This window comes from Amblyomma mixtum, chromosome 7 (genome assembly GCF_055824585.1).
Source record: "Amblyomma mixtum isolate Tamu chromosome 7, ASM5582458v1, whole genome shotgun sequence".
Lineage (NCBI taxonomy): Eukaryota > Metazoa > Arthropoda > Arachnida > Ixodida > Ixodidae > Amblyomma > Amblyomma mixtum.
This window is the reverse complement of record NC_143018.1, coordinates 6,597,567-6,614,034: the sequence shown is the minus strand read 5'-3', so window position 1 is coordinate 6,614,034 and position 16,468 is coordinate 6,597,567. Positions and strand designations below refer to the sequence as shown.

Below are 16,468 nucleotides of genomic sequence, written 5' to 3'. Positions count from 1 at the left end.
GGGTTAAAAAGTGCATTGCACTATACACATTTGATCCAAAAACAACCCACTAGACATCATTAAAATCATCATCTGCTTTGAAGTGACGCGATACTTCTAGAGCGACAGCTGTGAAAGGCACATTTCGTGGTTCTGCGGCATTGGCGAAACAAGAAAGAGAAAAAAAGGAGCAAGGGAGAGTGGCACTGCTCACACCATGGAGCCTTCTGTGCACAGTGGCGTAAACTAGCTCTTGCATTATTTGCGCATAGAGGGTGCCACACAGTGTGTTGAGCATTGCAAACAGCTTGAGCTGAATTATGCGTTACACAGGCATAATAACTGGCGGCCATTTTTTTTTTCTTTACCCCAATGCCTACTGTGTGTCAGTGTCAGCAGGTGCACGGGATTCAGCTGATGCTCTGGACACAGCATTAAGAAATCCCAGGGACAATAAATCTCTCGCTCTTTAATCAATATGCGACAGCAAATCACTTGGCTGCTGCCTTCATTCACACTCAGCAGACCTCGCAGTACTCGGTCCAGCCGTGGCTAGGTGGGCCGAGTTGAAGCACTCCCACGGATCTGTCCTTGGATGCAGTGATCAAGACTGCCACAACAACGTCAAGGTAAGAAAAAAGGAGCCACAACAAAGAACAACATGCAAAGCCATGTTGTTATAGTGAATTCAGCACATCAGCTGCAGTACTACTAGCAATGAAAGACTCACTAGACAGCGGTGCAGTCGCATGCACCGTCTGCTCCTGTGGACAAAAGAAACATGAATCGCACTGTGCCCATGAAGAAGGCCAACAGTCATCGAAACCAGGAAGCACAGGGGATGTTTTTTAATTTGTGGCGTGGGCCAATGGGAGATTAATAAATCTTTCTTTAATGCTTGCTGACAACCAATTAGAAAGCAGAAGAAAAACAAACACAAGCCGCCAGTAGGGTCTGAACTCCATGACCGCCGAATTACAGAGCTCTACCAACTGAGCTACATGCAGTTGAATCTTTGGCTGCCCAACCTTCCATTTTCGGGGCTATTTACGTGTAGTGCAATGGGACCTTCAGAATGCTCACCAGTGGCGGACGTAGCACGTCCTGTATTACCATGAGTGTGGCGTGAAACACGATCGAACAGTGAGGACGAAAGCTGTACAACTCTCTTGTGCTACTTACAGCACCAAGACTGCCAGGACCTAAAAGTACTAAAAGCACGGCTCAACTAAGGACAAAATTACCATCATCAGCTTAACTATGCCCACTCCGTGGCAAAGGCCTCTCCCATATACCTGAATGAACTGTCCTGTGTCAGCTGTGGCCACCTTATCCCAGCAGACTTCCTAACCTCATCCACTCACCTGACTGTGCTACCCTTCCCTTGGAATCCACTCGTTACCTTAAGAGGCCCTGCACTGCCAACTTACTGTATTTACTCGCATAATTTGCAAACTTCTTTTCTTTAAGGCTTCAAGAAGGGGGTGCACAAATTAAGGAAAAGTTTTGTGGACGCGTCCTAAACTCTACAAAGGTCATAGAGCGCAATATATAACTGTGCACCGCCATGGCTAGATCATGGAGGGTGGCTAGCAGCGTAACACACTGCCTACCACCACTGGCAGGTAGTGTGTGAAGAGCTGCGCTCAAATCTCGCATTGCCGACTATCGCAATCGTCTGTAATAAATTTTTCACACCCACCATGCTCTTTTGCCTGTCCTCAATCATGCCTTGCAGCTCGTCCCCTCCGAGTTACGTAGCAGGGCTATGTCATTAGAAAATCTGAGAAGAACACAGTGCTTTTCTCTATGAATTTCTATCCCCAACTCTCCCTGGTCCAGATCTCGGAGCACCTCCTGCAAAAACGCAGTGAACAGCTCTAGATATCATTTCTCCCTGCCTGACGTCCTTCTTACTGGTATTCCATCACTTTGCCTGTGGAGGACTATGGTTGCTGTACAACCACAACATATTTTCCAGTACCTTTGTACATGACTCTTATAAACCCTGGTTACACAGTGCCTGAAAGACTGTTGAGGTTTCGAGTGAGTCAGATGCTTGACATCTTGCCTGGAAATATATTTCTCGCTAGCTAAAAGAACCAAATTTCCCACTGCTGCCTTTAGAGGCAGCTCCTACGTAACTGCAGCAATGTTCAAGCTACACTGCGATCACCAGTGACTGTTACAGAACCGGCGTGTCTATGCCAATGTTGTAAGCCCTGCCTGCAACGTCAGAGGTGCAACTGGTGAGCAAGTTAGCAGCCACCTCACTTGCAGGATTCATCCAAAGGATACAGTCGTCGTATGGTGACAGATCCATGTCCTGGATGTTTGCTTCATGCCAGAGGACTTCGCCCAAAAACTTGTGATGGTCAGGGTAGCGCCGGTATCTGCAGGCATGCCCCCTCAAACCTTGAGTGCTTTTTAAGGAAAGCTTAGGCATCATCATTGCCAGGCACCTGCTGGCAGGCGCCTTTGCATGTTCGCAATCATCTTGAACCACAACATATTGTATGTAACGCACTCTAGTGGGTACATTTTTAAAATTCATATAATCCCAAAATTTGGATCAACCATAATCATATCATCAGGTTCTACTGTATGTACAGCCAGCCAAATCTTTAGCTGGCTTGCGCGACAGCCCCTCTTTCTGCGCTTTTGCTCTTTACGACGAAGCAAACTTGCGGAAAGCTCAATATTAAGCACGGGCTTAGTGAGCCTGTGCTTAGATGTGATATTTTCGCACGTTTGCTCCATCACAAGGTGCAGGAGCACGAAAACACGGCATTGCCCTGCAGCCAGCAGAGCTCCAATGATTACCCTCTGACAACACTGCAATCACCACGACAGCAGCAACAGCTGACCTTCTGACAATGCCGCCACTGCAGGCTGTGTACAGCAGACTGCCGTTCGAGGTGTACCGCAGCTTCCACACAGAATTGTCGCCGTGCTCGCGGAGCCTCTCCTGGACCCCGAGATCCGGGACGTATCCCGACACTGTGGCACCCCCAACCAACAGCACACCTGCACATAGCACAATGAAGCTTTAACACGGCACTGGCTCCTGAAGACTTGCCTATCACACTCATCTAGCTCCACTCATACACATCTACAATCAAGCTTTGAGATCCATTTCAGATAGCCCCTATCATACTCATGCCACTCTGCCTTTTTAAGAAAATTTATATCCTTCCTATTAGTGAGCTAATCCAATTTAACCTGGAAATTATTGCACTTCCAGTGATGCTACTGGCAATATACATTTGGAGCACCATTTGCGGGAATACGGTGGCCGCAACTGGCAAAGGACAGGGTTAATTGGAGAGACATGGGAGAGGCCTTTGCCCTGCAGTGGGCATAGTCAGGCTGATGATGATGATGGTGATATTGTACATTTCTCTCTTCAAAAGAACTTCCTGTTACTAAAGTACGCACGGCATTCTAACCCTCATATCAGAGATCTGGTAGTTGTGCACCCACCATATATCGTGAAAGAGCGAGGAGAACAGAAGAAACGAAAGTAGAATGTGCACTCACTGCGGAAGCCGTTTTCCAGTTCTGAGCCGTAGGCCTCCGGTGTTGCAGCCACCGAGTTTGCCTCGTGGCCCACGTCAAAGCTGTGCAAATATCGGCCGTCCAGTGTGGTCACCTACACAGAGCACACAGAGAGAATTCACAACATCCAGCACTCCTGGACATGCTGGGTAGGGATAGTTTGGACATGCTGGACACTGGCTCTGAGATTAAAAAAATTGTTTAAAAAAGGTTGTATCCGTTTGTATGCCTTGTTTTTTTATGCCCTCCTGAAGTTTCATTGCTGGAATCGACTGGAAAGTACTCTAAAAAATTTTTTCATGAGCGAAATGCTAGAACAATGGAGACTTTTTCAGTTATGGTTTTCCGCTTAGATGCCCACCTTGGGGTGCAAGTTTCATCATGACTGTTGTTCTACCTATATTGACCTTCGTTTGTTTTGTTGCACTCCCGGGACCAGAGTTGCAGATCAAGACATTCTTTGCTTTTCAAAACTGCGAATTTTAAATTTCATGTTCGAAATTTTTCGCAAACATTCAAAACTAAAATCTGCGCTTTGCGAAAAAAAAAAATTCCGAGAATGTCGAGGCCTGTAGCATGCCAGCAGGAATGCAGCGAATGCTCAACCAATCTTCTTCAGTCACATTTCCTTAACTCTGAAACCTTTTCACAAGATTTATAGGAATATATATATATATATATATATATATATATATATAATATATATATATATGTCATATATATATATATATATGTCATATATATATATATATATATATGACAGAAGCCAACAGCCACAGAAACCAAGGGGCACAGGGGATTTTTTTTAAAGTTATTTATTTTATGGTGTTGATCAACTTAGAATATTACTGAATATGTTATCGTTTAAAGATAACTGATTAGAAAAGGAGAAGAAAAAACAACCACCTGCCGCCGGTGGGATCCGAACCCACGACCTCCGAATTACGCGTCCGGTGCTCTACCTGTGAGCTACAGCGACAGCTGTCAATTCTTCTGCTTTCGGGGGTATTTATGTTTACAAGTAACCTAACCTTGAGAGTGTTCATCAGCGCCACCCACGTTCATAAGCGGCGGACATAGAACATCCTGAGTTACCGCAGGTGTGACGTAGAACGTCATCGAACGGAGAGGGTGGAAGCTGTGTGAGAACCCTCGAAAGCAGAAGAATTGACAGCCGTCGCCGTAGCTCAGAGGTAGAGCACCGGACGCGTAATTCGGAGGTCGTGGGTTCGGATCCCACCGGCGGCAGGTGGTTGTTTTTTCTTCTGCTTTTCTAATCAGTTATCTTTAAACGATAACATATTCAGTAATATTCTAAATTGATCAACACCATAAAATAAATAACTAAAAAAAATCCCCTGTGGCCCTTGGTTTCTGTGGCTGTTGGCTCCTGTCATATTTATAACGAGCCCCTCATCCCCTTCCCTTGTTTGCTTAAATATATATATATATATATATATATTAAAACGCAATTTTCTGGAGATATACAACAGTGGGAATTTGTGAGCACAGGCATAAAATTATTTTTAATATGCTCAAAAAAATTTTATGGAAATACATCCAGCAATGAGAAAAATTGACCTGAAAGTCATGCACAAAGCAATGCATGACTTTCACACACTGTTCTATTATGACCAAGAGTAGCTTCTCTCAAGTGGCATTGCGATGATCCACCCCTGTTTTACGATATAAATCGCACCCCCCCCCCCAGCTCACCTTGCAGACGCCGTCCTCAGACAGTGACAGCACCGTGCTCTGGTGACTACGCACAAACGGCCAGCTGCTGTGCAGAAAGAGCAGGTCCCGAATGGCATGATCGTGCAGCTGCACAAAAGAAAGAGCAGAGCACTACGCTTATAGTAGATGGGGCTCCTGTCCCCACTGCGGTGACCAGTGAAACGAAGCTCGCTAGATAGCAGGCACCCATTCGTGCTGACACATCTCCTGTTCCAGACTGATAAGGGGAAAAAAAAAAAGAGCTTCAAGAACTTCAGCTAGCTGGAGATACCCTGAATGATTACTTTAAACGGATGCTGGACACAAGTTGAACTCTGTGTAGATTACTGCATTCCGATGACAAGGGAGCTACTTTCAGTGACAATGGGCTAAAAAAGGTCAGCAAACAAGACACAGGTGTCGCCATCACCGGCTGATTTCATAAGTAATCCGATGTGTCAACCGTTTTTTTTTTCTGTGTGAATCCCAGAGGCTAGGCTGCACATCCATTCACTTCAACATGGTGATCATGGAACCCTTTTTGGTAAACGTCATGAATCTGAATGCAGAGCCGTGAAAATTTTTCAGACCAATTTTCTCAGCAATCATCATCATCATCAGCCTGACTACTCCCACTGCAGGGCAAAGGCCTCTCCCATGTCTCTCCAATTAACCCTGTCCTTTGCCAGCTGTGGCCACCGTATCCCCGCAAACTTTTTAATCTCATCTGCCCACCTAACTTTCTGCCACCCCCTGCTAGGCTTGCCTTCTCTTGGAATCCACTCTGTTACCCTTAAGGACCAGCGGTTATCTTGCCTTCGCATTACATGCCCTGCCCAAGCCCATTTCTTCCTCTTGATTTCGACTAGGATGTCATTAACCCGCGTTTGTTCCCTCACCCACTCTGCCTGCTTCCGATCTCTTAACGTTACACCTATCATTTTTCTTTCCATAGCTCTCTGCGTTGTCCTTAACTTAAGCTGAACCCTCTTTGTTAGCCTCCTCGTTTCTGCTCCATAGATGAGTATCGGTAAAATACAGCTGTTGTATACTTTCCTCTGGAGGGGTATTGCTAAATTTCCATTCATGATCTGAGAGAACCTGCCATATGGGCCCTTCCCCATTCTTATATTTCTAGTTATTTCCCTCTCATAATCCGGATCAGTGGTCACTGCCTGCCCTAAGTAGACATATTCTCTTACTACTTCCAGCAACTCACTACCAACTGTGAACTGCTGTTCCCTTGCTAGACTGTTGAATATCGCTTTGGTTTTCTGCATGTTAATTTTTAGCCCCACCGTTCTGCTCTGCCTGTCGATCTTGCTTTGTAGTTCATCACTTGAGTGACTTAGCAAGGCCGTGTCATCAACGGATCACAGATTACTTAGGTATTCTCCATTAACTCTTATCCCCAACTGTTCCCAATCCAGTCCCCGGAATACCTCCTGTAAGCAGGCGGTGAATAGCATTGGCGAGATCGTGTCTCCCTGCCTGACACCTTTCCTGAACAAAAACGAATGCACATGAGAAGAAAGTAAACAGACATATAATGTAACAACATGATTGGAGATCCTCTGTGCTAGCACCACTGCATACGGCTTACAGTTCGTTGGCTTCCCCTTTCCTATGCAACATACACAGTTCCTAGATCTTCTTTCTGGCTCGGTCTCTGACACTCCAAAGCTTTTCTTTGGAGATTGCTTGGCCTTGAGCTGCAGTGTATCGTCTGATTGACCTCACTGGGATATTCAAAATTCCGCAAGTGCGCTTTCCCACATAACTATGTTGCCCCAGACAAGATGGCCGACTTCGCTACAAATGAACTACGTGGTCTACAGGACAGGCGCTAAAGGTGTGGATAGAATGTGACAAACGTATTTTGGAAGAATCAAACAAAAAACCAGTCTTTCTTGCTTTGTTTCAGCTGGAAACGCATGGTCCGCCATCTTGTTGGGGGCAACATTGTTATGCGGGAAAGTGCACTTGCAGAATTTTGAATATCCCCTATAAGCATCGCAGAGATATCGAACAATGGGGACTAGATGTGTCTTTGCTGTGCTTTTGGACATCTCCGGGACATGAGACATAATAGCATCGACGCTTGCTCGGTTTTAAAAGAAAATTTTCATAAAGTCAACAAAAGGAGGGTGGGCACTTATTCGATCATGGGCGGATGCTCAGTGTTTTTACAGTACTTAGGTTGGTCTCGGGTGTGGTAACACATGTGGCCGCATCTGTTAAAACACAGCACACAATTTGTACAAAATAGGACAAAATAACAAAAAAAAATCATGAAAAAAAAGAGCAGACCAGAACTCTCCAATAGTTGGTAGCTCTGGGAACAGCAGTAGCCAAAAACACCTAGGAAACAATTTCGGTTTCTCAGCTGAAAATGGAAAAGCACTCACGTCGTAGACAAAGTCAAGCGGCAGTGGCATCCGAAGGTCAAACAAGGTTAGTCCCTGCAAAACAAAAAAGCAGAGAGAATAAAAAGAGAAAGAAAGAGTGCAAAGCATAACGAGTGAAACTTCTAGCTTAAGGGGGCACACCCTGTTCTTGAAAACAAAATTTTATTAATCTAGTCATAGTTATGAAATTTTAAGTGGACATGTATTTTTGTGCGCTGATTCTAGATATTTCATTTAATTTCATGTAAAACAATTCCTTGAACACTTATTCACTTTTTATGCAAGTATTTTGCGAAGAGTTTTGAAGAAAATTTGCTGCAGGAAACTTGCTGAAATGTATGCCATTAGGTTCTCTTGACACCAAGGAATACAATAAGGGTAAAATTGTCTTTCTGCCTATCATAGAACTTGAGTAATAGGGTACTGAAGCTGCCACTTCAGAAACAGGAATACACACTTTCCTTCTCATTTCTGAAGCGACAACTTCAAAACTCTATAACTTAAGTTCTATGATAGGCAGGAAGACAATTTTACCCTTATTGTATTCCTTGGCATCAAGAGAATCCAATGGCATACATTTCAGCGAGTTTCCTGCAGCAAATTTTCTTCAGAACTCTTCACAAAATACTTGCATAAAAAGTGCACAAGTGCTCAAGGAATTGTTTTACATCAAATTAAATGACATATTTAGAATCAGCACACAAAAATACATATTCCCTGAAGATTTCATAACTGTGACTTCATTAATAAAAATTTTTTTTTCAAGACCAGGGTCCCCCCTTAACACAGGAGCAAAGAATCAATTCTCACTCTAACAATAAATGAGCTAAGCTTTGTACACACCTTCCCATTGGCAGAGCTGCAGACGGCCATGTTGGGGCAGATGGGGTCTGCCGCCAAGCTTGCCCTCTCTCTTGTGTCGTAGGCACCTGCCAATGGAGACAGAGCCGGAATAAGACTCACTCGAGAACATGACAGTACATAAATTAACCTCTGCAGGAATGTTTAAAGCAAAACCGGTCCTTCCATTTTTGAGGAACACTGTTTCAAGCCATGTGTTGAAAATATGTTGAAAATACCTTTCTATCTGCACCCTCTTACTTTGATTTGTTTTATTTTTCTGCGAAGATGCATATTGGACTAATGAATTAAAGGAGTATGGGTACTTAATGTTTGGTTATGTGCTCCTTTCTTGGTAATGATACGTAACACATTATAGTCGAACCGTATTATATTGTCACGACCAGAGGAGCCGTGAAGGTAGACGTCGGGAAGAACCCAAGACTGGGAGCCTTCTTTTAATTATCGAGCCAGGTTCCACGACACAGAACAGAACAGCGCGCCTCGAGAGCCCACCGCCGCTTCGTCGTCGTCTTCGACTCAGTGCGGAGGCCGCGCGGCGCGTTAGGCGCGTGGCAATATTGAACCCAGTTACATCGAATTATCCCTTTTATCGAATAATTTCTGAGCACCGTAAAGGTACATCGTAAATGTATATAGAGAAATGCACAGCTACACTGTACAAAAATTAGCCATTACATCCGATAGATTGAACTTTGGGCTACACCCGACGACTAAAGAATTTTGGCTTCCTCTCAACTTATCTCGGGGGGGGGGGGTTAGCTTCCCGCAGGTCTGATCGAACTTCGGACAATTCCAGTCGACTCAAAAAGTAGCCTTCCCTCAGGACACCTCCAGAGATTAGCGCTTCTGCATCAGCCCGTGGGTGCTATTAGTGCTATGGTGCTACGTGTGCAGACCAATTATAACGAGGAGTTTCCATGACATAGGGAGCGGACGTGAACCCAGCCAACCAGAATACGTGTTTTCAGCGTGTTGTGCCAGTTGTGCCTGCGTTGTTACGCAGTTTTGATGTACGGTGCGTCGTCCTGTCATTGGCAATTTCGCATGCTTTTCGTTGTCTCTGTGTAAGCGTGATGGCAGCAGTGAAATGACAGAACCTGCTCTTTTCCACGAAACTGGAAGTTATCAAGCAGGTTGACCGAGGTGAGAAAAAATCCAAAGTCATCACAGCACACGATATTCCAAGAAGCACGCTAAGCACCATTTTGAAGAACAAGGATAAAGTGAAGAAGACTCAGCAGCGATGCTTGCAGAACATGCTTTTTGTCCCAGTGTCCAATCGAAGAGCATGGAAGAGCATGAATTACCTGCTAATTTTTTGCCAAGTGGCTGAAGTCTTGGAACGACAACCTGGTAGGCCACAATCGCAACTTCTGCCTCATCATAGGCAACGGCTATGCTCACCACAGCAGTGCTAGTTTCAGCAACATTGCACTGGTGCTGCTTGCCGCTGAACGCCATGTCGCTACGTTAGTGCTTCAACTATTAGACCGGGGGCAATCCCCGCTGTGAAGTTTGGAACCAGGCCATCAATCTATGGGGTTGCTATGTAATTCAACACATGGGACCACCAAGGGAGGTGGTTTCAGTTCACAAATCGATGACGGCATTGAGAACACTTTACCAACATCACATTATCAATCACGTGCTAGTGGAAACCCTCCCGCTGAAAAGAGGTCAACGTAGCACTTTCATCCCGAATCTGTACAGTCCGCCAAGGGCTCAGAAGGACGACGATCATCGTTTATGATAGTTCCAGAGCTGCCGGCACCAACCAGCTGGTAGTGGGAGACATGAAAGCTAGACACATGGCCTGGGCCTACCAGCAAGACATGCCTAAGGGGAGATCACTCCTCGATGTTGGCTGATCAAACAGGCCTTGAACTGGTGACCGACCTCCTCCAACCAACCCAAACAGGCAACAGCGTATGTCGAGACAAGTCACCGGACCTGTCCTTTGTCAAAAACTTAAGGGAATGCTCGTGGGAATGCCCTCACTTAAACAGCTTCAGGCAGTGGGAGCAAAGACAAGAATCCTGCTTCTGTAACGATGCTCCCACCTCAGTACGTTGAGTAGAAGGTACTTAAAATTTATTTATTTTTATTTATACAAGTATTTGCAGCACCTCAAGGGCATTATTGCAGGGGGGGACAAATAGAGGAAAATAAACAAGTAACGAAAACTTAAAAAAAGCTACACACAGTTGGTAAAAGCAAGAAAGTAACAAAATACATAACAACGATAAGTCATCTCAACGGCAAACGGTCTTCAGGTAACCGCGGTGCAAAATTCACAACACAGAAATGGAAAGGGTACAATATCGCATGAAGCGCAATGCCAGCCAAAAGATATGAAGTAAACGGGATGATATAAATCTACTGCAGACTGCGTGACAATAAAGACAGAAACTCTGAACACGTTTTACATTCACCAAAGCTGTTGGGAAGCCTATTCCAGTGTGCGGAAGCATGTGGAAGAAATGAATAACGAAAAACGAATGAAAATACGCCTGACTAACAGTATTGAAACAAGTGAAGACATTCGCGCAAAAAACAGAAATTCATAAATAAAAGCAACGGGCCTTGCTTTTCGGTGGTTATAAAGCCAACCACCGAATAGCCTTCGAGGAGGTGAGCGCTCTGGCTGTGGAGCCAAACCTGTTCAAGAGGCGACATGTGGAGTCATGGCACATCCGGCTCACAAAGCCGGCGATGAATAAGACTCCAGGAACGCTCCCCTCCAAATACATTGTGCTAACAAAGGGAAAGCGAAGGTAGTACTCCGCTCCTGCTGGCACACTTTAGTCACCCCTGAAGAAGGGACCGAGTTGGTCCCGAAACGTTGGGCAAAGTAAAAAAAAATATTGGTTGGCGTCAGTTTTCTCTCAGCTATCTTTATAAAGAAAGCGTGGCATCTGTCAGGAATGACTGCAAGACAGAAGAGCACGGCTGCATTGCATTACCACTGCAATATACCGTGCACTCTGAAAGTGAGTGCACATCTCTCTATACAGGACCCCCAGTGGTAGAACTGCACACTCCAGCAGGCACTTTGAGCAAAGTTACGGCAGAGGCATGACAGCCCAGAGTGGCCACTCACAGTTGTCGTAGGTCATAACTTGCTCCCCGCGCTCCACGTCTATCACAGCCAACCTCCTGGCTGTGGTGGCTGCGAGAATCTGCACACAGGAAGCAACATATCAATGAGCCCCGCAAACTGTCATTCCTTCACTGCAAGGGTATTTGTGATATTGTCAAGACTGACCCACTTGGATAACTACTTGCACATTTAGTTCAGCAGTGTAGCATTTAGTTCAGCACTACCAAAACTGCACCTCTGTTCAAAGTGTTATGCTGCTTACAGGCTGCAAGGTTTGGTAGTGGCTTGAGTAACCTGACTGATTTGCTTATAAGTATGGCTTAAATGCGAACACAGCCCTTCGAAGCAATCCATGTTAGAAATGAGACGCCTGGTACTGAACACAATCAGCGGCACAGCTAAACTAAATGCATTACGGCTGTGAATTTCATCTAAGGTTGTCAAAGGAAGTACAGGGATTACTTTAGGAACTGAAGGCATTACACCAACAATACAAACAGCAAACATGTTAAGCAGTTTCTGTCCGATGCCCAGTAAATGGTCCCCAAATCGATGCGAAAAATGTCTCTTGGAACTTACACGTGAGCCATCACTGGTGAAACGGACTGCATTGATGTTCCGTGTCATGCCCACAGATGCAACCTGGTGGTGAAACATAATCCACACACATCAAGCACACACAGCCATGATTTAGCGCTGCGGAGAACAGGGCCATACATACTTGGGGTGAACATGCGAGCATATGACTGCACTCTTTGGAGCGCAACATGGCTGCGCATCGAAGCAAAGTGGCACAGAAGCAGAGGGACCTGAAGGCAGTGCTTTAGCCACTTCGCTACGAAGCAAAGCTCTGTCGCACGCACTCTCGCTCCGAAGGTTGCAGCCACACATTAACGTGTTCACACTAAGTATGGACAACCCTGCAGGTTCTGTTAAGTCTCTACTGAAGGATGCTTGAGACACTGAGAGTGACAAGTAGGTCACCATAAGAATATATTTTCAGTTTACTTCTTTCGCTCACAAGGTAAAGATAATATGCCAAGACTCAGGAGTGCATGTTTCCTTCTAACTGTATGAATGTCACAGTTGCTTCGAATCAAGTTTTAACTATACCCTGTTCCCCAAAGAACTGGAAGACATTAGTAACAAATGCAAAGTAAGGCACTCTTCTGTTCTAGTAAAAGCTTACTGTAACAGTCTCTAGACTAGACTTCTCCACTAGGGCAAGTAAAGGATTAAAGGGACACTGAGGAGAAATTGAAGTTGACTCGCATCGACAGAATACCAGCTCCTGATTACAAAAACACCATTCATACTAACAAAGCTCTTGTAACGTAGAAAAGAGCAAGAACCAAAATACAGGTATCGCCGCCACAGGCCAAACTCGCAAGTACAAGCTTCATGACGTCATAGGACAAAACTGTGTTGCTAGAACCAATAGTTCTAGCAATACTAGGACACGAGAAGCCACGAATCACTGAGGCGCAGCAAATGCATGCGCAAATCTCCTTGACGTCGCCAGATGGCGCCACGTACCCGACAGCTACGCGCGCTCCTGCAGCGCCGGGACCAATCAGCGCCTGCTCACAACGGTATGCGGGCTCCTGGTATTCCGCTAATGGTAACAAGGTACACGGTATGCTAAAGGTGTCTATTTGCGAGAACTTCGTTGACGACTTCGAGAACAGGATCCATTGTAACGCTGGCAAAACGCCGGTGTAAACGTAAATGAAGCGACGGCCGCAATAGCCGATAGATGCCTTCAACGTGCGGCCGGCAGTAGCTTTCTTTTTGGCTGCTGCTGGGCCGCACTGCTGGCCGTCAGAAATCACGGAGTCTGCGTTATGTCATGTTTCACGTCACTTAGTCCTGTGTCGTCATAGGAGAATCCCAAGTTTGAATCAGAGCGGCGGGAAAAACTATTTCAACTTCGAATCCAAATTTCTTAGAAATAAATGCATTTTTCGCTGCCGGCCAAGTGGCAACAAAGCCATGAAATGCCGAACTATCGGATTTTGCAATAAAAAAAATATTAATAGAGCTCTCCTCAGTGTCCCTTTAAGGAAGCTAATAAGAAAAGTGACAGATAAGAGGGCAGCCAAAAACTGCCTCACCTGATAGCACATGAGCAGCTCCATGTGTTGAGCTGTGTAAAGGTTGACCTTCCCATCGTAGGCACCAGAGCAGAACAGGTACCTGTCCTGTAGGCATTATAAGAACAAATATTTAACGAGAAGAACAAAGTGAAAACAACTGCTCAAAACTTCAATGCCGCTGCTGGGCTGGTTTGCATTCCACAGGTTATACTGCAGTAGAACAAAAACGGCAACAACAAAGAAGCTACCCACACATGGAGAGACAGAAGTTGCTTGAAAATCGGAATACTTAGGACAGAACAATCAGCACAGCACCTGTGTTTTTAACAAACTTTACCCTTGATAAAGTGTTTTGCATGTTGCCAATGAAATTACATTGATATTTTTTTATTTGCCAAGGCATCAAGGTGAACTAGTTCTCGATTAAGACACACAATAAATTGGTCAATTCTGCGAGGATAGTGGGAGCAATTAGTGTTTGCCTTCATTGTTTTTTTTTTTTTTTGCGAATTACTTGTGCTTTTTTTCAGCAGCACATACGTGGTAACGCAGGTACCGTGGAAAGTGCAAGGATGTTTCAGGAGCTGGAACAAGTACGCGCAGCTATGACTCGAAAACTCGCCAACAGACTATCTGCGCAGCATTTATATTTAAAAAAAAATACAGCAAAACAGAAACAAAATACGCAATCTTATCAAACGCGAACAAGGCAGCTGGCGCTGATTGCTGCTATGGTCGTAAGGTACGGAGTGAAAAAAGTTACGCCAGATTCGACGAAGGTGCAGCAAGTTCGCCGTCCGTAGATAATACGTCACACAGAACGGTACGCGTTGTCAGCTCTGCAAACAGCTGACCCACCAACAGCGACGCAGGTAGCCTTACCCTGGGACTGAAGGACACAGCACGAACGCTACCTTGGTGGTACCGAAGAAAAACGGGAGACCCCTCCTTCTGCATGGTTCGTCGTGCCGCCGTAGGGGCTTCCCAAGGCCCTTACGTGATGACAGACAACAGCAGCAGCTGACAACGTTCCCCAGGGCCTGCGCGCTCCATCAGAGTCATGTCGGTTCAGCAAGGGCGGCAAGCACGCGCATGTTTGCAGTACGCAGTCCCAACGAGTCCAGCAGTACGGCGCCGTGGGCACGGAGGCACGAGCGCTAGAGGCAAGGTGCGAGCGCCAACGCCACACGGGCCGCGTCTTCATTGCGCAAATGTCCAGCGGGGTCTCGGAACGATCGCGTCGAAGACATCCTCCTCGGCAGGCAGGCGGAACGATGCATACCTTGCGCTCGGCACCAAACTAGGTGCGACACTTCGAGGGGAGGGAGGGCTTTTCAGCACATGATGACGAGTTGAAGGCAAAAAACCGTTTCTAACCAGCTCAAACACGGATGCTCACTCCTGCGACACAAATCATACACACCAGCCATGAAGACAGCAGACATAGCTACAACGGCTAGAGTAAACCCGCTACGTTTCCTACAGTAGAGCAAAGCTAGTGAAGCAAAACGAGGTGGGAAATGACCTCCTCAGAAAGTGTTTATGGCAATGAGGCCAACTTGGCTAACTACATAGAGGTCTTCTCTGACCAGTACCTTCATAAAGAGACTATTCTGTAATGCTCTAAAATAACCATGCTCTAACAAGTAGCAGTACTACGCAATACCTGGGTACCTGCAGGTGGCACGAAATCGGTAGGCATTTTTTGAGCCCTTGGATAACTTTGCTGCCGCCATGCGGCAGCACCGCAGCATCAATGTAACAATTCAGGTGACCAAGCGCGCTCTATTTGAACCACTCAGCGATTTGAACGGTTAATCTGTATTTACACCATGGAGGAAGTAAAACTTCCTCCATTATTTATTTACCCATCACACACATACCTACTGATACTTACAGATAGTTACAAGCATTGCTTCAAAGTGCGCCATTAGGCGTATAGTGAACTAGAATAGCGGCGAGTGCAACCATCTTTCAGTGCTGAAAGCCTGGCTCCCATAGAGTTTCTTACTATTACTACTATACTAATTACCATAGCTATTACCTAGAGGGAAAGCTGGCAACCCGTCTATGGGAGTTTCACGGCCGCTAGATACAAAGCGCAAAGCGACCTCGCTTTGCGCTATGCATCAAGCGGCCGTGGGAGTTTGCATGGAGATCCCTCGAGACCACTTCAGCTACTTCAGCCACTATGGGCTCTCAACAACGTTCCTAGACAGTTTCAGTTGTTGTTACATATACAACCGATATGCCCAAGATCTAGCAAACTGGGAGGGATCGGGGAGTGTCTCGGAGTCTCACATGAACGAAACTTTCACTTACCGAGAAATGACCAATCAGCTCCGTGAGGAGCGGAAACTTTACCCTGCACCTCACCCGGACCTTACCACACAACAGGCCAGAAACCTACGTAGAGCCCAAATTGGGACAGTCATGACCCCCATTCTTTTGTCTAAAATTACCACACAACCCATTGATCCCAACTGCTCACATTGCGGTGGCATAGCAACAGACGAACACATTTTATGGGACTGTAAGGAAAATCCACCACCAAAAGACGTTCTACCGGCTCCCTCCCGGGAGACCTGGCTTAGGCTCCTGAGGGAGCCTGACAAGAACACGCAAGCCAAGCTTGCGGACTGGGTGGCAGAGGTCGCCCTCCGTTAGGGGGCCATTCATCCCACCCAATTGATCTTTTAGATCAATAAAGTTTCTTCAGTCCAATGTCGAGTTCCGTAATGTCATCA

The 16,468-nt window shown here is 45.8% G+C and overlaps 1 protein-coding gene across 3 annotated transcripts; it reads right to left on the bottom strand.

Annotated features, from left to right (window-relative positions):
• Nucleotides 1-428: 428 nt before the first annotated feature.
• LOC149334857 (uncharacterized) lies at nucleotides 429-15,447 on the bottom strand. Of its 3 annotated transcripts, none has more exons than XM_089551487.1 (11): nucleotides 15,388-15,447; nucleotides 13,740-13,826; nucleotides 12,205-12,267; nucleotides 11,626-11,704; nucleotides 8,505-8,590; nucleotides 7,662-7,715; nucleotides 5,254-5,385; nucleotides 3,520-3,631; nucleotides 2,847-3,006; nucleotides 2,278-2,372; nucleotides 429-589 (listed from the first exon to the last, which is right to left on the bottom strand). In XM_089551487.1, the coding sequence occupies exons 1-11, from the start codon at nucleotides 15,421-15,423 to the stop codon at nucleotides 498-500; spliced, it is 996 nt and encodes a 331-aa protein (XP_089407613.1). In that variant the 5' UTR covers nucleotides 15,424-15,447; the 3' UTR covers nucleotides 429-497. The 3 variants fall into 3 exon arrangements, with proteins under 3 accessions (XP_089407613.1, XP_089407611.1, XP_089407612.1); XM_089551485.1 differs by lacking the exon at nucleotides 15,388-15,447 and adding an exon at nucleotides 14,604-15,381; XM_089551486.1 differs by lacking the exon at nucleotides 15,388-15,447 and adding an exon at nucleotides 14,604-15,381 and having other exon boundaries at nucleotides 5,254-5,361.
• Nucleotides 15,448-16,468: the final 1,021 nt, after the last annotated feature.